This window comes from Eubalaena glacialis, chromosome 18, assembly GCF_028564815.1.
Source record: "Eubalaena glacialis isolate mEubGla1 chromosome 18, mEubGla1.1.hap2.+ XY, whole genome shotgun sequence".
NCBI lineage: Eukaryota > Metazoa > Chordata > Mammalia > Artiodactyla > Balaenidae > Eubalaena > Eubalaena glacialis.
The window spans coordinates 63,795,629-63,821,318 of record NC_083733.1 but is presented as its reverse complement, the minus strand read 5'-3'; the positions used below and the strand labels follow the sequence as shown (position 1 = coordinate 63,821,318).

The following is a 25,690-nucleotide window of genomic DNA, read 5'->3' as shown; positions in this document are numbered from 1 at the left end:
CCTGGAAAGAGGGGATGAGGCAGTTGGCAGGCTGTTGAGTGCATCTGAGGACTGGCCTTGTCCCGCATCTCCACATGGCCCAGAGGTCCCAATCTGGCCAGCAGAGGTCTCAGCCAGCGTCCCTTCCAGTAGCTCCCAGCAACACCCAAGGCGAGACCCAAAACCCTTCATCAACTACCTTCAGGCCCCGGATCAGTCCCCAAGACTCTCAGCCCATTGTTCAGGGTCACCGGGTCAGTATCCAAGAGCCGCTGCCCAATGTTCAGGGTCGCCGGGTCAGTATCCAAGAGCCCCTGCCCGTTATCCACAGTCGCCGGGTCGGTATCCAAGGCCCTCTAGCAATCAACAGTCACCGACTCAGTGCTGAGGACACAATACCCATCAACAGCAGTCACCGGGCCAGTGGCCGAGACACACCATCCATTACCTACAGTCGCCGTTTCCATACCCGAGGTGTCCCACCAGTTTTCCAAACTCGCCACTTCAGTAACCAAAACCCTTCATTAACTGCTCGCAGCCCCCTGACCAAAATAAAATCAGTTACCTACAATAGTCAAATTAGTATCCAGCCAATGACCCAGAGTTTCCACTCAAGTCTTCAAAGCTCCAGGTCACCAATCCGGGCCAGAGTGGATGTCCCCGCATCAATTACTCACAGCCCCGAGGCCAGTGTCAAAAGCGTCGAATCAATTATCTGGACCTCCCAGGAGAGTATCAAAGACACTTTGGACGGCTCCCAAATCAACCAATATCCTCTAGAAAGCAACATTCAGAGCTTACCATCAGGTAGCTCCATTGAGAGCAGGCCTGGCAGGTAAGAGGCAGGAGTCCACAGAGTAGGCCAGATTTGGGGCCAGAATTCTGGGGGAGGGGTATCAGGCAAAAGTCAGGGACCAGAAGCACGGTCAGTAGATGAGACTAGAGGTGGGACTTAGGTGTGGCAGGGCTTGAAAGCTGGACCTGAAGGCTGGCCCTGGGTGGGGCTTGGCATAGAGGCTGGACCTATGATTCAACCTAGAGACTGCATTTGGGGGTGGCAGGGCCTGGAAGCTAGATCTGGAGGCCAGGGAGCCTAGAGGCTGTATCTGGGTGAGCATGTCCTAGAGGTAGGACCTGGGGGATACAGGGAATGGAGAATGGACATAGGGAAGATAGAGTCTGAAAGTTAGACCGGGTGGGACTCGGACAGTTGGACCTGGGGTGGCTGGGCTGGCTGGCTGGATTCGGTGCTGACACTGGTGGTGGGCAATCTACTGCAGGTTTCTGGAGAGGTGTAGACTCAGCCATTCCCAGCTGCCCATGGGCTGGCGGCTGCTGCATGAGGCCAAGAAGATCAGTCGCCAGCTGAGCCTAGTGCTGAGCCTGGCCGGCTTGGTAATCATCGGCCTCATCGGTCTGGGCCAGCCCTGGATCCACTTCCAGGTGCCACTGGCGCCCCCTGGGGACCCTGCTGGCTCCCAGACCATCCCCATCAATACCATCTTCTTTGTGCGGTGCTCTGACATCTCCTGCCTGCATGAGTACGACCAGAATGCTTGTAAGGCCTGCCTTATACTCACCATTCCTGGGACTCCTCTTTCCTCTTTGTTCCAGAGACCCCTTTCTGCCTCCCCTGGGTTGGTCCTCACTGCCCCGGGTTAGCCCTCCCCTCTTCATGATGGTTCTCACCACCCCCTGGATAGTCCTCCCTTCCCCCCGGAAGGGTCCTCACTGCCTCAGAACCATCCTCCCTGCCCTATGCTCCTTCTCACCTACATGCTCCCCATCCTCACCGTTCTCACAACCGTAGCATCTTATTCACTATCCTGAGGTTTTTTCACCCCAAGGAATCTGTCCTCATCACATCAAGTTGGTTTCTCAATGCCCACCCCACTTGTCACTGCCCAAGAACCTGTCCTTACTGACCTGGGGGGTGTACCCTCAATGCCAAAGGCATCTGCCTCAAAATCCCTTCTCTAGAACCCAGTTTCAATTTTCTTAAAAGGGGGATGAAGAATTTTCAAGGGAGAGGGCTTAAGAATACTCCCAGACTCCCCAGAGACCCTCTCCCCTGTGCTCGGGGCCTGAGGGCCCATCTTGGTGTTCCTGATTCTCTTCCTTCCCCAGACTTGTTGGACTTTGCCTGGGCCTTCCTCTTCATCGCCAGCATTGCCAGCTTCATCCTCTGCATCATTCTCATAAACATCATCTTCTTCACCAGTTCCAACATGCCCATGCTGGACTTCTCCAATGTCATCATCAGCCTTCTCACAGGCATGGCACTGAGATCCTTCCCTGAGGAACCAACTCAAGGAGTACATCGATCCCATCCCCATCCTCACCTTCATCCCCAACCCCAAGCCTATCTCCCTCCAAATCTCCAACCCATCCCAATGAAAAAGATCAACTTCCAATCCAACCCCATCTCCAGCCCCAATACCAGCCTCCACTTCACCTCCCATCTCCATCACCAACAAATCTCAAACTCATTCACATTCCCTTCTGTGATATCCATCTCCATCCCCACCCCCATCCCAATTTTATCTTCTTTCCAATCTCCAAACCATCCCCATTACCATCTCCAACCCCTTTACAAACCTCAACACCCAACTCCATGCCTAACCCTCCTCAAGACTCATTCCAAATCCAGCCCACCCCTATCGCCTATGAATCTCAACCTCAAACTCAACCCCAATCCACCTCTGATCCCATCTTCTTCTTAATCCCCAACCTCAACTGCAACCACATCCTTATCACCTGTGGATCTCACTCTCAAACTCAACCCAGCGCATTCCCAACCCCATGTTCTTCCCCATCTCCAATCCATCCTCATCCCCAACCACAACTCATGCGCATCCCCAAAACTCATGCCTCAACCTTAATGTCCATCACTCAGACTCCAACTACCCAATACTCAACCCCATGTTCAGTTCTAACCCCATCCCACATCCTATCTCACCACCACCACCAGCTCTGTGATTTTGTTCAAGCTACTTAATGTTTTCTGAGCCACAGTTTTCTCATCTGTAGGATGGGGATAATAAAATTTCCTACCACGTGGAGAGGTAGTGAGGATTGAATGAGAAAGTGTCAGTACATGATGGTAGCTGTTTAACTTTGCACACCTCCTTACCATGGCAGTCCTCCCACTCCCTTCCAAATAACTCAGAATCGATAGTCTGATTAGAATAGTTCCGTTTTCCATTTGCATGCCAAATTACACTTTTCAGAAAAAGGGGGGCAATTTAATTTGGAAATGAAGGATATTGTGTTCCCGTCTCTTGTAATAATTGTTCACAACTTTCAGTTGCATCAAAAGAACATTCTTGGAGAGTGATGGTAAGGCCAAGAAGAGAGAACACTCAACTTCCTGTTTTCTTGTTAGTAAATGGTATTTATCCAGTTTGTCTAGTAAATCTTCCCAATTGTTTAAATATAAGGTACAAAGTGTAGAAAACACCCCTGTTATATGTCATCTAAAATAGGACATTTGTTCTATAAGAAAATCATTTCGGGGACTTCCCCGGCAGTCCAGTGGTTAAGACTCCATGCTTCCAGGGCAGGGGGCACGGGTTCGATCCCTGGTCGAGGAACTAAGATCCCGCATGCTGCGTGGCATGGCCAAAAAAAAAAAAAAAAACATTTCTGCCCATTCCCCCTTTTAATGAAATGGAAAACACCTCCTATATTATTTTTCAATAACAAAGAAAAAGTTACCCAGTACTCCATTACCTGAGAGGAGAAAAAACGAGTCTTTTCCTTTTCACAAATTCTCTTTAATTCATGTCATTTCAAAATAAAATTAAAATATCCAGAATGACTAAGTTTCTTGCCACTGCTTCAGAAGCCCAAAATTAAAGACCCAATATAGTGATGATAATCTCAATTTTTTTTTTTTTTTTTTTTTTTTTTTTTGGCTGCACTGCGCTGCATGCACGATCTTATTTCCCCGACCAGGGATCGAAACTGTGCCCCCTGCAGTGGAAGCACGGAGCCCTAACCACTGGACCACCAGGGAATTCCCAATAATCTCAATTCTTGAGGACACACTGTGTGCCAGTCTCAATAACTCCTCAAGACAGCCCAAGGAGATGGGTCTTACGATTATGCCCACTTTACAGATGAGGGAAATGAGGCTCAGAGAGATGGAGTGGCTGCCCTGAGGTGGGATACAGAGGCTGCCCTATGGTGGGATACAGAGGCTGACCTAAGGTGGGATACAGAGGCTGCCCTAAGGTGGGATACAGAGGCTGCCCTACGGTGGGATACAGAGGCTGCCCTAAGGTGGGATACAGAAACGGGACAAGAGTTCCAGTCTGTTAGCTCCAAAGCCTGTGGTTTTAGACATCACCATTGCCTGGTTAAACACCAAGTCTTGCCCTCCCAATGTCCTCCACCAAGACATTGTCAGGAGCCTGTTTTCCTGCCTGCGAGCAGAGGTTCATGGAGGTAAAAGCAAGTGGGAAAATAAGGAACAAGACCCTGGCAGCCACACAACTATGGGCAGGGGTCCTCACACACCTGATGCCCGGCCTCCTAACACCTGTACTCATACAGGAACCAGCATGATATTGGGCATCCTCTTCTACCTGATGCAGGCCCATGAGTTCCTGCAAGAAGGCATGACCTACAAGCTTGGGTGCAGCTTCTACCTGGCATGGATCGGCGTCTTCCTCTTCCTGATGACTGGTCTGGGCTGGGGTGGGGTTGGGTTTTGGGTTTGGGCATGCGTTCAAGGATGCAGATGGGGACAGGGTGTGATAGGGTTTGGGATGGGGAGGGGATTGTGTACTGGGAGGATTGGATTGAGTAGGGAGATGGGGTTGGGGATAGGCCTAGGGCTGGATGCAGGGGCGGGGTCGGGTTTGAATTTGGGAATGGGTTGGGGACAGTGTAGAGAGTGGTGTTGGGTTTGGGGACAGTGTAGGGGATGGGGCTGAGTTTGGGTTTAGACATGCATTTGGGGACATGACAGGAGGTACAGCTGGGCTTGGAGAAAGGACGGGGATCAGGCTTGGGCTGGTGAACTCTGTGCCTCACCCGCTTTGCTCTCTTCCTTCTCCCAGGTTTCTTTTCCTATCTGAACTACATGAATTTCTGGTCCCTCCTGGCGATCCAGGCCACCTGGACTTAAGACATGAGAATGTCCCCACCTCGGGCCTGCTCCCACGGCTCCCTGCCAAGCACCTGCCAACCCTGCTCTCTACCCCCTCAGTCCCCTCTGAAACACCCCCCCCAACTCAGATTAATAATCTGTATTTTCAAATAATCTGCGTTTTTCACCCAGAACATTCTTTTAAGTTCAGTACCTTGTAAGTGTTCCCTGGAAATGCCATGCCTCTCTGGGGCCATCCCTTGAGCCCTCTGGGGTACAGGCATAGGTGAGGGAGAGACTCGGGGGGAAACAGATGGGAGGTGTCAGCAAACAGGCTGGTTCCTGGTTCCTGGCATACAGATGGTGTTCAATCAATGTGTGTTGAATAGCTGATTCTCTCCAAGCTCTTTGGGCTTCATCCTTCACTTTTGTGACCCCCAATAATTTGCCCCTCCTGAGGTTAATTCTCCTTGCACCCACACTTCACCTCTTGCCTTTGCCAACACCTCCTGCCACCACTCCCTTTCTCCTCCCCTAGCCCGGTTCAGGTCTATTCCTTTTTTTAACTTAATTTTTTTTTCTATAGCATCCCACTCCTTCTCTATTTATTTACTTTAAAGGCTGTTATAGGTAGCCAATTCTTGCATATGGTTTGGAGGATAATGACAGTACAGTTGTTCCTCTGTATCCGGAGGGAATTGGTTCCAGGACCCCCCCTTGGATAACGCAATCCGGGGATGCTCAAGTCCCCTGTACAAAATTGCAGGGTATTTTCATGTAACCTATGTACATCCTCCTGTACATTTCAAATCATCTCTAGATTACTTATAATATGTAATGCAATGTAATTGCTATGTAAATAGTTATAAATATAATGTAAATGCTATGCAAGTAGTTGCTGGGACACACAGCAAATTCAAGTTTCGGTTTTGGGAACTTTCTGGAGCTATTTTTTCCCCCAATTTTTTCGATCCGTGGTTGGTTGAAATCGTGTATGTGGAAACCGTGGATACAGAAAGCCAATTGTACCTTAATCTAGTTAGAGTTTAGTCCATAGTATGTGCTCATTAAGTGTTGTTACAATAATTCTTCCTCTTGTCTTGCACAAAAGGCTCTCCAATGTGTTCATTTTTAACAAAAAGTGAGCTGCAACTATGTGCCAGACACCGGGTCTACAGGAGTGACCCAACTGGACACAAATCCTAGTCCTTAAGGAATTGACAATTCAGCAGGGAGCCAAAAAGAAAAAAACATGCCCACAAATAGATATGTTAGGAGGTAAGAGCTATGAAGAAAAATAACAGAGGGTAAGGGAGACCAGTCTGGAAAGGAGAGGTCTGTTGTATAGAGCAGACGGGTGGGGGCTCTATGCTAAGGCGACATCTGGGCAGAAACAGGACTGAAGAGAGGAAGAGAGTCATGGGGATTGATTGGGGGAAAGAGTTCCAGGCAGAGGAATCAGCAAATGCAAAGGTCCTGGGGTAGACATGTCCTTGGCAGGTTCCAGGAAGACCAGGGAGGCCAATGTGCTAGTGTAGCCCTGAGCAAGGGAGAGAGAGGAAGGAAATGAGGGCAGAAAGGGAACAGGGACAAGGTCACTCTGGGCCTCGTGGGCCACAGTGAGGACTTTGCATTCCTCTACGGGAAGCAGGGACCAGTGAAGGAAATGTGCCACTTAAGTGCAGAGTTTAGGTCTCTTCCTTTTACTTCAGACCACAGGCTTCATGGAGGAGTCTCCTCACTAGAAGGAAGAAAACAACCCCAATGACCAGGGGAACCAGCTAAACAAAGCGTGTTCTAGTCACACAAGGGAATACTTTGCCACTGCTTAAGGAAGGAGGTCACTCTGTGTACGATGGGGAGAGACTACTTATGAGACTACTGGAGTTAAAAAAAAAAAAAGCATCTTTACCCATAACTTGTGTGTGTATATCATAAAGTAAAAAGTCCACACCAACTTGTTGACAATGGCGACTCTGGACAGTGGGTTTGAAGCAGAGAAGTTTCATTTAATATCTTTGAAAAAAACTTTTACAATCATGTCAGTTGAAAGACACTCCTCAGATCTCCAGGGGGAGTCCGGGCCTCCAATACCCTCCTCCCTCCACCCAGGAGTCCGACCTCCCAGCCCCAGAGTGCAGCCTCTGGCCCCGCCTCTCACTGCGCAGGCTCGGCCTCTAACTCTGTGCCACGCAGACCCTTTCCCAGAACCCCCCTTGTCAATCTCCGCACTGGCCCCGCCTCCCACCCTGCGTCTGGGGCTGCGTCTGAGTCGGCCCCGCCCCTGCAGCCATAGCTCGCGCCACTGCCGTTCTGGCAATTCCTTCTGGCCCCTCCCACACTTGGGGTCCTTCCCCTTCACCGCCCGCCTCTTGTGCTGTTCACAGAATTGCCTGACTCTCATGATAGGAAAACGGGCCCCAATATTTCCTTGCTCTCTTTTTCTCCGCCTCGCGGGACAACGTCTCATCGCCTGTTCAGGAAGATTCTAGAGGAAACGGGTAGTATTTCCTTCCCCAAGCACCAAAGTGGGGTTTCCGACACCGGTGAATATGCTGGATGCCTCGGGGCGGAGCCCGACCTGGGGCCGGGGGGCGGGCCGTGCGAGCGGCGCGCGCAATAAAGCAGAAGGTGCTGCAACTCGCACACGCGTTGGAGAAAGTGAGGGTTTGGTGAGACCTCTTTGCATTCTGGCCCTTTTTTTTTTTTTTTTTTTTTTTTTTTTTTGCGGGAGGGCGTGCGTTGGGATCTGGGTCGCGCGTGTCGTGTGTGCCCGGGGCTGCTGCGGGGGTGGCCACGCCGTGGCGTGGACGGGGTCAGGGCCTTTGTAAGGGCCCGGCACTCGCGCTCCGAGGCGAGCCTGAGTGCTCTCTGCGGGGCGGGCAGTGGCGACCGGAGCGGGTGGTGGCTCTTTGGGGGTGCTCGGGGGGTGGGAGAGGAATCCTCCCGCCGAAGCGAACTGGGGCCACCAGGACTAGTCCTCCTTTGTCTGCACCGGTGCCTGGCTGCGCCATTTCTGTTGCCCACGTCGCAGGGCTCCGCCATTTTGTCCATTTCGGGGAGGGGTGGGGGGCTTGTGACATTTTTTCTTTCTGAGGTTTTCCACACCTGTGCTAGCTACACTCACTTTCCTTCGGAAATCGTTTTTGTGTATTCCCATTTCATGTGGCTGGCGTTTTTGTGCAACGTATAACAGAGATTATGGGGCAGGTAGAGACAGAATCTCAGGGGTTCCTGAGGAAGAAGTGCGAGTGGGATCTCTAAGTGAATTATTACTGGGTTGTGTCTGAGAACCAGATACGAGTAGTTTTAGGAGAAAGCAAATGGGGCCTTTGTTCACTTTCAGGAATCATTCTGACACGGTCACTTAAATATCAGTTTCGTGATCACTCAGAACGTCAGACTTTTGTGTTAAACGTTAGTTCTGGGCTAACCGGACTTTTTTGGACATCGTTTCCCTGACTCCCGAGGAATACTACGCCCCTGCCAAGGAGATCCAGCCCAGGAGCAGCTAGCTGATTTTCTCTCCCCACCACAACCCAGCAAGAATCCTCTTTAGCTGAGTTTCTCCCTTCAGTCAACCATCTAGAAAACCGTTGACTTTATCCTAACTGTTGCCGTGTCACAAGTGGAAGGATAGTCATCCATTCATCATTGGAGCGCGCCCTCTTTTGCCATTGTCCCATGTATTCCTTTTTGCGCCACTTTTTTTTTTTTACTTTTTATTGTTAAAATCGTCAGACATGCAGGGAGATAGACATGTTTGATAGTAAGAACATTTCCCCATGTTTGCTTTTGTGTCCTTCACGTTTTGAAAGTAAATTTCTTCTTTCATCCAAAATTGTTAACACTGTGTCTCTAAAGTAACATTTTTCTACTTAATGACAATGCTGTTGTCATCCTCAGTGAGATAATTCCTTAATGAGGCCATCTCCTATCTGCTCTGTGTCCGTAGTTCCCAAGTCATCTCCAGAATGTCTTCCACGGTTGATTTGTTCAAAAATGGTTGCGTTTAAGGGTCTCTGGTCGTTGCTTACGCTGCTTGTATTTTAGGTTTCTCTTTTCCTCCTCCTTTCCCCCAACAGTTTCTTCCAAGGGATTTGCATCTTAGCTTTCATTGTGTAGGGTCAGTAGCAGGTATAGCCAATGCTGGAAATCTGCAGAACTAGGCAAGGGGGGTAGTCAGCAGGTTCTCTCCATGTAATGGGTTTGAGGACAGTCCCTTGTGGACCTGTGACACTGGGGAGGTGAGGGCATTTCGGTGTCACCACAGGGAAAGCTGTGCGCATTTGTACGTCCGATGGATTTTGTGTTTTCCAGTCTCTGAGCACTGTTAGCTTGCTTGGCCTCTGTCCCTGAAGGTGAGTGGCCTTGGGACCTGGTTGCAGAGGGACTGGAGCCCCCATGATGTCTAGCACTGGGCTCCGATCACCCCTGAGGACACAGTGCCCCCCCAGGACCTTTGACACCTGGGGGTCTGAGGGGCCCTGGTTTTGATGTTCTTTGGACCCCCAGACTGTTTCTTCCCCCACCCTCACCAAATCCTTCCTGTGTTACAGGTGTGTCTTCAAGCTGAGGGCCCACCCACCTTGGTAAGAACCCTTGTTCCCAGTCCCTGACCCACCCAGGTCTAAAATATCTCACCCTCATTTGGGGTGACTTCACATCAGATATCTCTGGGACCTAATTTTATATGCCAGCAATCATGCAAATCCCAGCTCTGCTGTTCTTGGGCTTAGGGATGTTAGTCAAGTGATTGGTCTCCTGAGCCTCAGTTTCTGTGTCTGTAGAGTGGGCACAACACATCAAAGGTAAGGGTTGAATATGACAGGGAATGTATGGGCTGTAGAAGAGAAAATATTTAGTCACTTTTTGGTGTCCATGGGGGATTGGTTCCAGGGCCCCGCAGATATGGAGGGCCCAGTGTATGTTTTTGGGTTTCAGGGAAAAGGACTAATCAGAAATCTAATTTTCAAGCTTAGCAGAAGAAAAGAAACAGAAGGGCTCAAGGCATTATCACACACACTGCAGGGCGGTAGGGGTGGTTTGTAGACTAAATACAGTGTACCTTTCAGCAAAGATTAGGCAGCTTCCCATGCATCATGCATATGTAAACTGATACAGTTGTTAAGGTTACCCTCAATTTATACAATACGTGTTGTCAAAGAACATGGTTTATCTGGAGAATGTTTCATAAATGTTTCACATTGGAGAATGTTTCACAGATGTTTTAAAGAGCTAAATAAATCATCAAATGGGCATGGGTATGTGTGTTACCCAAAAAGAAACAAGTGTTCCCCAGCTCTAGGAGGGTTTTTTTCTGTTCAATGAGGTCTGGACCTAAATCTATATTCCCATTAATAAGGATGACTTGTGATACTAATACAGGTATGTCTTCACCTGTATTTAGATTACTTTCTAAATACATAATATGGAGAACTGAAAGTGTAGTCTGTGGGGTTCTCAGAGGTTTAGATTCTCGCTGACAGGTACCTCAGGGGGTGAGAAGCTGCGTCCTGTGAAGGGTTAGCTCAGAATGCGGATCATCTGAGCATCTTTCTGGGGGGCAGTTCCCTTCATCCGAGGTGTCCTCTGCAGAGCTCTGAAGGTTCGTTGTGGGCTGAGAGGGAATTTCTGGGATAGTGTGGAGTAGGGAGAGTGTCACATGGGCAGGGATGTGTGAGGGGGGGGTGAGAAGAGGAAACGCTGACAGCAGGATAGGGAAGCCCGAAGGGATGTGTAACATCTGTCGATTTCTGAGGCAGTGCTGTCCAGCAGAACTGGCAAGATGGAAATGTTCTATTCTGCATTGCCCAGTCCGGGGGCAGCAGAGTTGGGGTGTGGGGTTTGAGGACACTGGGACCCCCATGATGTCCAGCACTGGGCTCTGATCTCTGTTGAGGACACAGTGCCCCCCGGGACCTTTGACACCCGGGGGTCTGAGTGGGGGGGGTCCCGTCTCTGGGGAGGGACGGATGGGGGCCATGGTTGCCCTGCACCCTACTAACCTCTCCATTCCCCCATCCCTTCCTGTCTGCAGGTGGTTCCCCCAGGAGTTGAGCAGCCCTCGGTAAGAACAGAAGACTCCCCTTACTCTTAATACTGTAATAATCATATTAAACGTATTATATTATAAATTTATTGTTAGTATGGTAATATTAATATAATAAGGATAGATGCTGAGTACTTAGTCTGAGCCAGGCCGCGTTCCTAAGCACTAGATTCAGTTAATCGTCACAATAGCCCCATTATTTGAAATAGGTGCAGTTTTGTCCGTATTTCACAGGTGAGATGGGGGCACATAGAGGTGGTGGTTTGCCCACACTCGTCTCCTCGTGGCGGGAAGGGGGCTTATTTCTGCAGCCTCCATCCACGTTCAGGTGCAACAGGGTGATGGGGGCTTTCTCTGCCCCCCCCCCTTACAGTTGAGGATACAGGACCAACGAGTTTTGATCCCCGGTTTTGATCCCCGGTTCTGCCACTTTTGACCTTAGGGCGCCTCCGTGATTTGTCTGCACGGATCGGGCTGAGGGGTGGTCTCCCTGGTGTGTGTGCTGTGGGCCTCCCCTCCCCCCTGGCAAGGTCCTGGGCCCAGCCCCTCCTGGGCTTGTAGAGACGCCTCAGCTGGTACTGCTGGGGATCATTGAGCGCCAGCCTTTCCCCGCCGCCCCCAAGTGCTGCGTCGTGCCCTGAGTTCTGTGGCATCCACTGCAGAGATGGGGGTGGGGCGCGTTAGAGGAGGCGGATGCGGGAGGGGCTGGGATGAGAAACAGGCCAGCCCGCGGTGGGGGGGGGGCATGGTTTGCAGTGAGATGTGCTCAGTTGGTGCCTGAAGGGGCCGTGCTTGGGGACCCCTGTGACGTCCAGCTCTGGGCTCTGATCTGTGACGACACGGTGCTCCCCCGGGACTTTAGCCCCCGGGGGTCTGAAGGGTCCCTGGCTCTGGGGACAGATGGATGGGGGTCATGGTTGCCCTGCGCCCCGCCAGCCTGCTCTTCCCCCCTCCCTGTCTGCAGGCAGTTCCTCCAGGAGGCCAACAGCTCCACCAGGCCTCTCGGTGAGAACAAGTTCTTATCAATACCGTAATTATATTAAGTTTACAGTTATAAAGTGGAGAGATGATGGTAATGGTATATGTACAGGCAGACGCTGAGCACTTGACTTTCAACCAGGCACAGTCCTAAGCGCTAAATTCATTTAATCTTCACAGTAACCCCGTGATGGGAGCGCAGTGGGTGGTGTAAGGGGAAGCTGGTACAGGAACGGCTTGGGGTGGGGTTTGCGGGGAGACATCCAGTATGAGGGCTCCTGAAGGGGCCACGCTTGGGGCCCCCATGATGTCCAGCACTGGGCTCTGATCTCCCGTGAGGACACAGTGCCCCCCAGGACCTTTGACACCTGGGGGTCTGAGGGGCTCCCCCCTCTGGGGTGAGGCTGGGGGTTGTGACTATTTCCCCGCCCAATGCCCCTCTGTGCCCTTCCCGCAGCTCCCGTGGCCATGGCGGGGCAGGGCGACCGCTACTACATGAACACCGAGCTTCTGGCTGTCGCCCGGCGCCTCCGGCAGAACCCCAGCGAGCTCATGATCACCTGGACGCTGCGGGTGTGTGACCGGGGGGCCCGGCCCTGGCCCTGAATCCCAGGGAGCTGGTGATGCTGGGCGACCTGACCCGCGATGCCGCCTTCAACTCCCGCTGCAAGGCCCTGCGGGGCGACGGCAAGACACTGCTGGCCTGGCTGCTGCTGGCCTGGCGCCAGCGCTGGGAGTCCTTCCTGCACTTCGAGGGCACCGAGCTGCCCTTCCGACCCTGGACCACGATGGAGGAGGGCATCCAGCTGGTGCGAGAGCTGGGCATGCTCGACTGGATCTACCGCGAGCCGCCGCCGCTCCCTGAGCCCGAGTGGCTGGTGCCCGAGGACGTGCCCTTCATGCAGGGCCTGCAGCGGCGCCTGCTGATGGCCGCGCCCTCCGAGCTGTGGCTCTCGCTGGTCGGCCTGCTGGTCAAGGGCGTGACGGTGCTGGAGGCGGTGATGGTGATCCAGGTGATGGTGATCCAGACCGTCGCCGACGTGGGCCTGCTCTGGCGCCAGAGCCAGGCTCATGCTGGGGCCCAACCCGACGCGCAAGGACCTCATGGGCTGGCTGCTGAGCCACGGCATGCCCAAGGCGCGGGTGGAGAAGCAGCCCACCAAGGTCCTCCTGGAGCTGTACGTCCAAGAGGCCAAGCGCAGCCACACCCGCGACGCGTACGGGCCGGGAGAGGAGCAGCCCCCGTGTCCCCCATACTCCGACCAAGCCTGTGGGGCGGAGCCGCCCGTGCGCCATGACTAGGCCTCCCGGGCCTTCGGGGCAAGGAGCCGGACATCGTAGGGGAGACGCAAAGCCTTGGTCGGCTCCAGCCGGTGTTCAAGGAGCCCCAAAGAGGGGTGTCCTTGCCCCCAGCCCACCCCGTGGGCGTCACCAACCAGAGCTGGTGGAGAACAGGCAGCTGGCTGATAGCTGCTGTTGCTGGATGTCAGAGTCTGTTACATTTCAGTCTGTTACACTTTGGCCCGATGGGCATGGTGGGTGGGCCCCCGCCGCTCTGTCACACGGGCCTCTGAAGCACTACAGGCCGAGCGGGAGACCCCGCAGCCCACGCCATGAAAGCACCTTGAAGCTTGTACCCTTTCTTTTAAGGCTTTTTTAATGCAATATTTTTACCTATTACTTTATACAACACTTGGCTTTTATGGGTGCTCATTTCCCCTTTTGCGAAGGTTTTTCTATTAAGTTTTTCTTGCAAAGCCTTTCTCTTTTAAAATTGAATTTTGTGCTTTGCTCGCCTGCGAAGGGGGTGGCCAGTCCCTTCCAGTTTCTCTAGCTGCGCGTGTGGCTGGTACCTCTGGGCAAGGGGTGCTGGGGCCAAGAATCCCAGCTTTGAGGATGGACAGCCCTGGCAGGCGGTACCAGGCACCCATTAAGTAGCCCGCACGTCACTGCGTGTGAGCTGCGGCGTCTGACTGGGTCCAGGTGTGGAGCCGGAGCCAGAACCCTCCCCGGGTGAGGATGGAGAGAGGCACGGCAGCCCCAGCGAGGTCCCCCACCTCCATGGCCCTCCCAGCAGTCTGCTGAGGAGGGGGCTGGGCTCACAGCCGCGGGGTCAGGTAAATCGGCTGGAACTTCCTTTGGGTCTTCCATGCATCTGGAAGCAAGAGGCTGCACCACTGCAATTCCAGCCCCGCCCCCCAAGCAGGACCAAGAAGTGAAGTGCAGAGGGCATTCCTAGGCCTTCCCTCAGGCCCTGTGACTGTCCGGTACCAGCAGGGGCAGGGGTAGGCCGCGTGCGCATGACAAGAGGCTCCCTTGGGGGCCCAGGGCAGGTGGTGCTGGGAGGTGGGTGGAGCCGGGCTTGTCCACGTGTGAGAACGGGGCTGCTGACCCCTGCCCTTTCCCTCCCGTGCCCGAGGTGTCCTGGCAGCTGGGGGTGGTTCTCGTGTCTGGCTGCCCAGCCCCACCTCTGACCCTCCAAGCCTCCCCCATCTAATGGGCACCAGTGGCGGTTACAGAGCACACGGCACACCAGGCTGCCCATCAACAGCCTAATGGCGTGTTGGCACGTTTGCCGGATGATGCAGACACGATCACTGGTGCCCCGGACTGCTGCCTGGTGCTTGGCGTGTGGGGAGGGCAGAGCCGCCGCCTGGGTTGCAGGGCTAAATGCAGCAGCGCAAGTACAGGCCTGGGACGGCCTGGTCTGCAACGAGCACCGGGTAGCGTTACCTTTCCGTACGTTCAGTGCTGTCCCGTGGAAGCTCCCTGTCTGCGCTGCCCGTTACGGCAGCCACCTGCCGTGTGTGGCTAATGAGTGCTTGAACTGGCTAACGACTGGGACCTGAATTTCACATTTATTTACACGATGTGAATTCAAACAGCCACGCGGCAGCCAGTGGCTACCATACTGGACAGTACTTGGGTGGGATCCCAGGATCCCGCCCCCTCCAAATCGTAATTATAGCAAGTGCTATGCCAGGTAGCCCAGAGGGGATGCTACCGCCCCCCCTCCTGCTGCTGGCTCCCCGGAGGCTAGTCAACCTGATGGAGGAGTCTTGCGTGCCAGAGGAGATGGCGGTGCAGAGGCGAATGCTTAGCCCAGTCACAGCCTCCGGGTTGGTCCCAGCAGGCTGGCTGTGCGGCCAGGCTCTGAACCCCGACCATAGCTCTCCCACTACCAGGCGGGCACCAAAGCCAGGCTGAGTGAGCTGGACCCCGACAGCGCATGGCCCGCGGTGGGGAGGGGGTCACCCCGCAGGCTCGCACACATCACGTGTGCTGCACCTACAAACAGAGGTTCCCGCACGTACACCGTGCGCTTCCAGGCATGTGTAGAAACCTGCACGTAAACACTGGTGCGCGTCATCACCCACACATGCAAAGGACCACGTAAGCACGTGCGTGTACGTCGAATATGTGTGTACACAGATCCGTGCAGGAGCATATGCATGAATAGACATCCACACGTATGTGCACGTGTACACAGACCTGTGCACGTGCGCTATGTATATGCACACTTAAGCCCACACTCACACATAGGACCGCTTGTGACTGCCAGGCCTGGGAGCCCTCCCTGTGTTCCCCCAGCGCGCACAGTAAGTCACAAAAGCCAGAGCAGCGGGTGAGCAGATGTGTTGGAACCCAGTGTCAGCTGCGGGGGAAAGGGTGCCGGTTCCGTGGCTCACACGGGGCCCCCCCAGGCCCGCAGGCAGCCGGCTCTGCAGGCCAGCAGGCCCAGCCCCATGCTGAGGGCTGCCAGCACGGCCCCAGCCCCAGCCAGCAGGGGCACCACGGTGGCTGGGGGGAGAACGGGGTGGTGTGAGTCCCCAGACCTGAGCCCCCCACTCCCAGCCCAGCACCGAGGGCCGTCACCTGCGGGGGTGGCGGGCTCGCGGAAGCCATGGCAGGGGATGCCGCGAGCCGGAGGCCGGGCGGGGGGCAGTCAGCTGGCGGAAGCGGCCTAAGGGGCAGGCCTCCGGGCACCCGGGGAGGCTGAGGGTCAAGGGTAAGCCGGCAGAGTCGTTGCGGTAGAAGAGGGAGATGGTGACATCCCTGGAGGAAGAGAGGAGGTGGTGGTACCCAGGCCCCTCCTTGCCGTCCCTACTGCTGGCCTGAAATCTGGAGAAGAGCAGCTGGGTGGAGAACTGGGCCCCTGACTCCTACTTCCTGGTACCGTCCCCAGTAAATCCCCCTCGAAGCCTGTGCCTGGGCCATGCCTTCTACCTGGCACCCCATCACTCCTCTTGAGAGTTCTGGGCCTGCCCGTTCCCGGGTACCACCCCCTCCTCACCCTGCGTCGTCATCTGGGTCCCCAAGGCGCCTCCGGAACTCAAAGCCGAGGCAGGCGGCATAAGGCGGTGTGTGCCCGTCATAGAGACCCAGGGCCCCCTGGAGGGCCAGGAGAGTGGTGTCGTGCTGCAGGCGGATCCAGGGCTGACTCGGGGCTCCTCCAGATGTCTCCTCTCTCCTGAGCTTGTGCATCCAGCTGCCTCCCAGATGTCCCTCAGACCCCTTAGAACCGGTCCCCCCAAACCTGCTCACGCTGGAGGCAGCCCCACCAGTTACAGGTGGTCATTTAATAAAGATCGGTTAAATAGACACGAAATATGATGACAGCTCAGTTAAAAAGCCAGTCCTTCCAGAAAAACAATTCTTTCCCATAACACCATCACCTCCCTCCTTCCAGATTCCATGCCTCTAGTGATATAGTCCAAGAGTATGGTTTGGAGATATGAGTTACTCAAGGCATTAGGCTGAGGTTCCATTGGGACCACAAGTCCTTCCACACCCAAATTGCCCCCCCCCATCCCTGTGCCCACGTGGCACTGCCTCCCTTCCCAAAGACTCACAGCCGAATACATAACCATCTTGAGGGGCAGCCCCAAGTGCTGCACCCGAGAGAAGTCGGCAAGGATGGCATCCAGCAGGATTCCTGACAGGGCAAGACACAGAGGGCTAAGAACTCCCCAGAGGAAGGCGCCTCAGCCTCCCAGCCTCCCGGCTCCACACCTCACCCCCAGACAGCTGGGCCTTCTCTGCTGCCCCGGGTGGGCCCACGTGTGCCCCAGTATCCAAAGCCGAGATCTGAGCTAGTGTCTGCAGGACATCCGGGGAGGCCCAGGATGGGAGGGGGAGACCGTGGGCTTGCTGGGGAGAGAGAGGGAGGGGACAAAGTGACCGCCACGTCCTGAACTCTTCATGCTCCCCTTAGGCCCTCCTGTGTGGCCCCCATCAGCTGCAATCCTCTCTCCCAACCCTCATCTGAACCCCTCGTGGGCTAGGTCTGGTCAGGAAATTATGGGGTGGGCGATAGCAATTATTAATTAAGCATAGGAATGACCATCATTCCAGAAGGCCTTATCCAAAATCCTTGGGTCCAGAGCTGTTCTAGAATTCAGACGTTTGGAATTTTAGAAAGGTACCGTGGTGAGGATACCTTATACCTCATAACACACCCAGTGGGGTCTGGGGCAGCCCCCGTAGACATACATTCCCATAAAGTGGGGTAAGAAAGGACTACCAGCCTCACACAGCTTCAGGTCAGCTCCTGCCGCCGAAGCTTCAGTTACCGGCGCTTTTCCGACTATGCAACTGGGGGATTGGAGTTGCAAGCACGCGGACTGAAAGGCCTCACTGTGTGCCAGGCGCTGTTCTAAGGCATCACGTGAATTAACCCGTTTTGATCTAAACAGCAACCCAGGGGGTGTTGATACGTGTGTCGCCATCCCCATTGTGTAGATGGGGAAACTGAGGCACTAAAGGTTAAGTGACTTGCCTGAGGGAACAAAGCTGGGATTTGAACCCAGGTGCCATAAACGACTTGGCTGGGTGGGTGAGGCAGGGACCCACCTGGCAAATAAGAGTGTCCAGAACTTTCCACGCCCTGCGGAGCGGCTCCCCGACCAGCGACAGCCCCGTGAAGTTCTCCAGGTGAGTCAAGAAATCCTGGATGCACCGGACTGGGCTGGGTGAGCCTGACAGACCTCCGAGCCCGGGGAGTCCCACGAGGTCCTGCCGGCCCCGCCCCGCTCCACTGGCCCCGCCCCGCCCCGCAGGTCCCGCCCTATCCCGCCAGCCCCGCCCCGTCCCGCCGGCCCCGCCCCATCCTGCCCCACCGCACAGGCCCTGCTCACCGTCCAACCGTCTAGGGCCGTCTGGTACTCGGCGGCCTCCGTGGCCTCCCTCAGCAGCTCCTGGTATGGGGACAGCTGTGTGTAGGGAACCTCAGCAGCTGGAGGAAACGGAGGCTCAGAGGGGACAGCAGCGTGACTGGGGCCCGACTGCAGGCGGGGGGAGTCGGGCTGTGGGGCCCTGTCTCCGGTCCAGCGTCTCTCCCAGATCCGGCTGCACAGTGCGGGGTAGGCAGCTCACCCCATCAGGACACCTCAGCCCCAGGGAAGGTCTGGGTGCTCTGGCTCCCGGGAGCCACCCATCCAGGCCCCGAGCCTCCTCTCTGAGCCGCTGGCCCTCTCCATCTCTGGGGTCCCTGTCTCTCTCCATCCCTCCCACCTCCAGGCCCTGTCCAGCCCCCTGACCTTGTCCTCAGTGACGGCACCGTGTGCACAGGGATTGGCCTCCAGGTGGCCTCGGAGCGCCCTGGGGCGGCCTCAGGGAACAGCCCCGCTAGGTTGGCCTGAGCGCTCTCCAGGGTCCGGTCAAAGTCTGTGCTGCGAATGTACACCTGGGTGCAGTGGGGAGAGGCCAGGCCAGGGTACCACAGTCAAGGTCAGAGGTCAGCTATAGCAGCAAACCAAAAGCTTCAGATTAAGTTCAGGGTCGAAGTTCAGGTGGTGGGGGTCAAAACTCAGGGTGGGTTCAGGGGCTGGCCTTCAATGTTGGAAGTTGGGATCAAGGGTCAGAGGTCAATGTCAGGAGCAGTTGGGTAGGGGGTCAGAAGTTGGGTGGACGTGGAGGATTAAGGGGGTCAGTTGAGTCAATGAAAGTCAGAAAGGAATATCAGGGGCTTCCCTGGTGGCACAGTGGTTAAGAATCTGCCTGCCAATGCAGGGGACACGGGTTCGAGCCCTGGTCCGGGAAGATTCCACATGCCACGGAGCAACTAGGCCTGTGCGCCACAACTACTGAGACTGCGCTCTAGAGCCCGAGTGCCACAACTACTGAGCCCACGAGCCACAACTACTGAACCTGCGAGGCACAACTACTGAAGTCCGCGCCTAGAGCCTGTGCTCCGCAACAAGAGAAGCCACCGCAATGAGAAGCCCACGCTCGCCGCAACTAGAGAAAGCCCGCACGCAGCAACAAAGACCCAACATAGCCAAAAGTAAATAAATTAATTTTTAAAAAAAAGGAATATAAGAATCGCTGGAGGCTGCAAGTTAGAAGTCAAGATGAGAAGGGCAGATTGGAGGTCATGGGGTCAGAGTTCAGTACATGTGTATCAGGGGTCAGAGGTCAGGGGTCAGGAGGAGTGATCCTAATTGGGGATCTGTCAGGAGACAGAGGAAGGTATAGGAAAGTCAGATTTGAGGAAGGGTAGAGGTCAAAGGTTGGAGTCAGAAGGGCAAGTAGAATCAATGAGGGTCAAAGACAGAATCAATCAAGTTTCGGAGTCAGAGGTCAGAGGGTCTGGTTGGAGTCAGGGGGAGTCAGAACACAGAGGTGGAGGACAGAAAATAAAGTCAGAGATGATGGAGGTCAGAGGTCAAGATGTGACTCAGGTTGAGATAGAGTCAGAGGTCAATGTGGTTTAGTCGATGGTTCAGAGGTCAGAGATCAGACATAAGGTGGTCAGGTTGATGGGGGTCAAAGGCCAGAGGTGGAGGCCAAGGGAAGCACTAGAGTCGGTGGGAGTCAGAGGTGGAAGGTCAGGAGGTAAGATGGAGGTCAGCAAGGCAGTACCTCCTCCCGCCGGTACTCGGGGCTCAGAAAATCCTCGTAGCGACTCCTCAGGAAGCGGCCGAGCTCCAGCTGCTGGTGGACCCCTTCCTGGGGACAGAGCAGGCACAGTGGACCCCTCTCCACCCTGCCCCACCCCTTGCTCCCATCCTCAGCTTCTCACCCCGGTCAGCTGGCCCAGGCCACGTGGCCACAGGGTGGATACAGCCTCCTTGTGCGGGTCAGTGGGATAGGAGGCCAGCGGGGCCCGGTCGCCATGGCGGAACACCTGGGGAGGGGATCAGGTCAGGGCTGGCCTGGGGGACATGAGGGGCCGGGCGGGGGGGTGGGGCACCTCACCACAGCCACAAAGACCGGGGATTCCTCTGTCAGGGCCTGGGGTAGCAGCAGGAGAAGTCCAGCAGGGTGGCCCCGAAACCCTGGCCCGGCCACTTCCACACAGCCAGACGCTGAGCTCAGCCCACTGTCTGTGCCGCAGCCCCACCTGCTCATTTCCCCCACCTCAGCAACCCCCCCAGAAGAGCAGGTCCCAGCACGCCTCCCCACAGAGCCCGATCCCCCAGGGCCTTTGTCAGCCTTGGATTCACCATGGATTGACCCATTTAATCTTCACCACAACCCCAGGAAGTGTTGATCTGATTATCACCATCTCCATGGTGCAGACGGGGAAACCGAGGCACAGCAGGGGTAAGTAATCTGCCTGAGGGAACACAGCTAGTGAATGGCAAAGTTGGGATTCGAACCTAGGAGCCCTTAAAGTGGGCGCAGAGGGAGGGAGAACCCCGCCCCGCCCCACATTCTAGACTCTGCCCTCCCCTCCTTCCCCACTCCACCAGCCACATCTGTTCTTTTTCTCACCCCTTAAATGTTGGGGCTCTTTGAGGCTCTCTTGGACTTCTTGTTGACTTCTTCCAGTGCCACCCACAGCTGGCCAAAGCCAGCATGGCCCAGAGGTTGAACACCCATACCCTGGAGTTTGGACAGGCTGGGTTCAAACCCCAGCTTTGCCATATATAAGCTGTGTGACTTTGGGCAAGTTACTGCATCTCTCTGTGCCTTAGTTTCCTCATTCATACAATGGGGACAAGCACAGTCTGTTCCTTGGAGAGTTGCTTTCAGGATTAATGAGTTCAAATATATTCAGCACTTAGAACAGCATTTCTCAGGGTAAGTACTAAATAGTGTTAGTTATGTACTGCTGTGTAACAAATCACTCTAAAACTTAATGGGTTAGGACAGTAGCCATTTATTATCTCTCACTGCTTTTGTGGGCCAGGAATTTGGGAGTGGCTTAGCTGGGTGATTCTGGCTCAGGGTCTCTCATGAGACTGTAGTCAAATATCCACCAGGGCTGCAGTCATGTGAAAACTCGACTGGCGCTGGAAGAGCCACTTCCAAGCTTACTGATGTGGCTGTTGGCAGGAGGCCTCAGCCCCCTCACCACACGGGCCTCCCCTAGGGCTGCTTGAGCATCTTCACAGCATGGCCACCAGCTTCCCCCAGAGTGACTAACCCAAGGCATAGCAATGTCTTTTATAACCCAGCCTCAGAAGTCACCCTCTGCCATTTCCACCATATTCTACTATTTACACAGGTTGGCCCTATTCAGTGAGGGAGGGGACTACATGGGGTATGAACTCCAGGAGGTGAGACTCACTGGGGGCTATGTTGGAGGCTGGCTCCATGGCAATGTTCTTTATTTTACTTTATTTTTGGCTGTGTGGCACGTGGGATCTTAGTTCCCTGACCAGGGATCAAACCCATGCCCCCTGCGTTGGAAGCATGGAGTCTTAACCACTGGACCACCAAGGAAGTCCCCATGGTAATGTTCTTTGAATAAAGATGTCTTCTCAGCCCACTTCCTGAGTCACCCCCGAAATTCATATGTTTTAACTCGAACCTCCAAGGTGATGGTATAAGGAGGTGGGGCCTTTGGGGTGATTAGGTCATGAGGGTGGAGCCCTCATGAATGGGATTAGTGCCCTTTTAAAAGAGACCCCAGAGAGCTCCCTGGTCTCTTCCATCACATGAGGACACATGGAGAAATTGGCCATCTATGAACAAGAAAGCAGGCTCTTACCAGACACCAAATCTGCCAGCACCTTGATCTTGGACTTCCAGCCTCCAGAACCGTGAGAAATACAGTTGTGTTATTTATAAGCCACCCCGTCTATGGTATTCTGTTATAGTAGCTCAAACAGACTAAGACAAGCCCCGTCTCAAGATCCTTAACGTAATCACCTCTGCAAAGTCCCTTAAGCCACGTGAGGGAAATACTCACAGGTTTTGGGGGTTGGGGTGTGGCCAGTTTGGGTCTATTACTCAGCCCGCCACACAAGTAAATACAGGGGTGGCCCACCCCACCCCTCTGATCCACTTTCCACCCTTCTCTGTCCAGCTCTGTGCCCTTGAGGAAGCCTCTGTCTTCATCTCCATCCTGGGCCCCCTGCCCTCTGGATCCCCGTTGGGGTCAGCCATGGAGGGGAGCAGGAACTCCTAGGATGAAAGGTACTGGCTGCAGTATAGCTTCCTTTGGGGAACCCCCTGTCCCTTGAGGTTCTGATGACATGGATCTCACCCCTTGACGCCTAGAGATGTGTATTGGTTTGCTAGAGCTGCTGTGACAAACAACCACAAACTGGCTGGTTTAGACATCAGAAATGTATTGTCTCCCAGTTCCAGAGGCCAGAAGTCCGAAATCAAGGTTTCGGCAGGGTCGGTCCTTTCTGAGAGCTGTGAGGAAGGATCTGCTCCCTGCCTCTCCCCAGCTTCCGGTGTTGCTGACAATCCTTGGCTTATAGAAGCATCACTCCAGACTCTGTCATCATGTGGCCTTTGTGTGTGTCTGTCTCTGGGTCTCTCCTCTTCTTATAAGGACACCAGTTATGACCTGATCTTAACTTGATTTACATCTGCAAAGACCCTATTTCCAAATGAAGTCACATTCACAGGTACCAGGGGTGAGGACTTGATCTTTGGTGCGACTCAATTCAGACCCAACTGGGGGGTAGCATCTCCCCGAGTTTCCTAAGCCCAGTGCTGCGCTGTCCTGCCAACTCTGAACATGGGCCCTGCATTAAACTCCCTCCAATTAAACCTTTCTGAGCTGCGCCTGCTGCTTTCTGCTGCAACACTGAGTCAGCACATCCTTCCAGATTTTTCAACACACACGTTCTTTTTTTTTTCCTGCCGCACCACGCGGCATGTGGGATCTTAGTTCCTCAACGAGGGATCGAACCTGTGCACCCTGCAGTGGAAGCGCAGAGTCTTAACCACTGGACCGCCAGGGAAATCCCCACGTTTTAAAAATATATGTACTTTTTACCAAAATGAGATCATATCGCACATGCAATTTTGGAACAATATCCTCCTTTCCATGTCAATAACACTTTCATCTCATCGAATACCCACTTTCCTTTCAGAGGTCCCCAATATCTCCCCAAATATCCTTTACAGCTGATTTATCCAAACCAGAATCCAGTTCAGGATCACCCATCAAATCTGGTCTTATGTCTCTTATGGATTTGTTTAAATAGAGCAAGTCCATTTGCCTTGTTTTTTTGGGGGGACACGGACTTGTTGGAGGGACCATGCCAGTTGCCCTGTTCAATGTCTTACCTTCTGGAATTTTCTGGTTGGTGCACTCAGGTATCATTTCACAGCTGATTCTTGTCATTTCCAGCATTTATGTTGCGTAAAGTCACTGGGAACGCGGGATTAGCAAATACTGAATCATTGCTTCTAGGGAAAATGTGTGTGTGTGTGACGTAGATTATAATCTTAAATCCAAAAAACTACTCATCCTGGTAGACCCTTTTTTTTTTTTCTTTTTTTTTTTTTTACAAACTAGAAAATTTGCCTCAGGCCACCCCACTCACAGGTGCCAGAGCTGGGATCCAAACCCATCCCTCTGGCCCCAGAGCAGGAGCTCCTCCCCAGCACTGCCCCCTCCTGTCTCCAGCCTCTGGGCAGCTCTCTGCTTGAGCTGAAACAAGAGAGCAGAGAATTGTCACCTTGATCAACCACAGCTGGGAATGTGTGTGTCCTCAGACTCAAACTTGTAGCCACTCTGGGCAGAGATGGAATCGCGGATAATGAGAGCTGACTGCACTGGTTTCCTCTGTCCTCTGTGTTTCTGGTAACCCCAAAGTTAGTTCTAAAGGCGTAATGGACCCAAAGAGATTTAGGTCTACAAACTCTCGGGAGGGCTGGCGGAGTAAAAGCCAGGGACCGCCAGAGGGCCATGGGAGTCCCGGGCACATCACCGTCCCCGTGGCTCAGAGATGGGAAAGCTGCTGCCTCCGCCACGATTTCTACCATTATAACTGCTGCTCCCGTCCCCAAACTGGTGACCAGGCTCTGGAAGGCTCGGTCCTCCCTGTGCTGTGTCTCTAAATCTTGCAACTGGCGGATACCGTTGGAGGATATTTTGCCTGGGCCACTTCATCTGCTCTCTGGCTTCCAGTCTCTTCCTGCTCCAAGATACTTTTTTTTTTTTTCTTCACTTTTTTCTTTTTTCTTTTTTTTTTTCTCCAAGATATTTCTGCACCCAGAGCTCACCCCGTCCCTCCCCTGCTCGCAGCCCTCTCACGGCTCCCCAGCACCCTCCAGGGTTGCAGGTCTGGACTCTTCCATCTCAAATGTCCCCACTCCATGTGACATTCTGTACCCAAATGCCCCTCTCCCCCAAGCCTCTGCCACAAGGTCCCCTTACCCAGAATGCCCTTCTCTTGTCACCATGGCCACCATTCTGGTCTCCTAGACGACCCTCTCTCAGGTTCTGCTGGCTGATCTTCCCTCTCTGGCTCACAGGCCCAGGAAAGGGAGAGGGAGGCCAAGCAACCCTGCGGCTGAGACCTCTGACCATGAATTTTCAGGAAGTGAGGAGGGGTCCGGCAGGGGGAGGGAGGCCCGGGGGAGGGGTGGGGAGAGGGAAGGGAAGGGATGGGTCCTGACCTCTGACCCCTCCACCCAGAATGTGACCCTGGCCATAGCCGTATTCACCATCCTCACCTCCATCTACTTCTTCAACAAGGTGAGTGGGAAGAGGGCGGGGGTAGCAGGCTAGATCTCGGTCCTTTTGCCTTCACGTTATCATCTTGGCCTCTCTTTCTGTCCCACGTTTCTGTGTATCTCTCTGTCTCTTTTCCTCTCTTAGGCTCAGCGATGAGAAGACACAGGACCCCTAATCCAAGAGCCCTGCCTCTGCCCTGACCGTGACTCTGGCCTCTGAGACCAAATAAATGTGACTGAATCAGCACACCCTGCTCCATCCCACCACCCCGGCAGGCACACAGCCTTGGGCCAACTCTGTGTGAGGGCCAGGCTTCTGGGTCAGAGAGAGGAGGCCTGGACTCCTGGGTCTGGGGAAGGTGGGGACTAGGGGGATAGACTATCAGGTTTGAGGCTAGGTGCCCAGAAACTGAGCTGTGTTTTGAGGGATGAGTAGGAGTCTGTCAGGAACATTTAGAGAGGGGGAAGGACATTCCAACTCTGAGTGCAAAAACACAGATAGAAGAAGGAGCAGGGATGATTCACCACCTGGTACCAACACCGACTGCTGTGTACTTCAGATTTATTCCTTCTCGCTGAGTCTTGGTTTTCTTCTCAGTCAGACAAAGGTGAAAATCTTGGACCAGTGGGCCCCAGAAGGCCATGGCAAGGACAGCCTGAGATCAAAGATGTGAATAGAATTTGCAAGTTGCAAAGGGTCTGTAGTGATCGTC

The 25,690-nt window shown here is 54.1% G+C and overlaps 1 protein-coding gene, 4 non-coding genes and 1 pseudogene across 5 annotated transcripts; 5 read left to right on the top strand and 1 right to left on the bottom strand.

Moving 5' to 3' along the window:
- The first annotated feature begins 7,705 nt into the window (after nucleotides 1-7,705).
- Nucleotides 7,706-13,796, top strand: LOC133078726 (Friend virus susceptibility protein 1-like; annotated as a pseudogene).
- On the top strand, nucleotides 9,471-9,562 carry LOC133079209 (small nucleolar RNA SNORD88). The gene has a single exon (XR_009698091.1). It is a non-coding gene; the product is annotated as a small nucleolar RNA SNORD88 (small nucleolar RNA).
- LOC133079210 (small nucleolar RNA SNORD88) lies at nucleotides 10,934-11,029 on the top strand. Its single transcript, XR_009698092.1, has one exon. It is a non-coding gene; the product is annotated as a small nucleolar RNA SNORD88 (small nucleolar RNA).
- LOC133079212 (small nucleolar RNA SNORD88) lies at nucleotides 11,923-12,010 on the top strand. Its single transcript, XR_009698093.1, has one exon. It is a non-coding gene; the product is annotated as a small nucleolar RNA SNORD88 (small nucleolar RNA).
- Nucleotides 12,401-12,491, top strand: LOC133079208 (small nucleolar RNA SNORD88). The gene has a single exon (XR_009698090.1). It is a non-coding gene; the product is annotated as a small nucleolar RNA SNORD88 (small nucleolar RNA).
- A 1,993-nt stretch (nucleotides 13,797-15,789) lies between the features above and the next one.
- On the bottom strand, nucleotides 15,790-24,284 carry ACP4 (acid phosphatase 4). Its single transcript, XM_061172495.1, is given in 15 exon segments — nucleotides 15,790-15,905; nucleotides 15,981-16,044; nucleotides 16,046-16,160; nucleotides 16,399-16,523; nucleotides 16,958-17,040; nucleotides 17,123-17,255; nucleotides 17,958-18,053; nucleotides 18,242-18,309; nucleotides 18,312-18,355; nucleotides 18,659-18,789; nucleotides 19,968-20,054; nucleotides 20,128-20,232; nucleotides 20,304-20,448; nucleotides 23,843-23,949; nucleotides 24,162-24,284. Coding segments are annotated over 15 exon segments (1,542 nt in total).
- Between the last annotated feature and the right edge of the window lie 1,406 nt (nucleotides 24,285-25,690).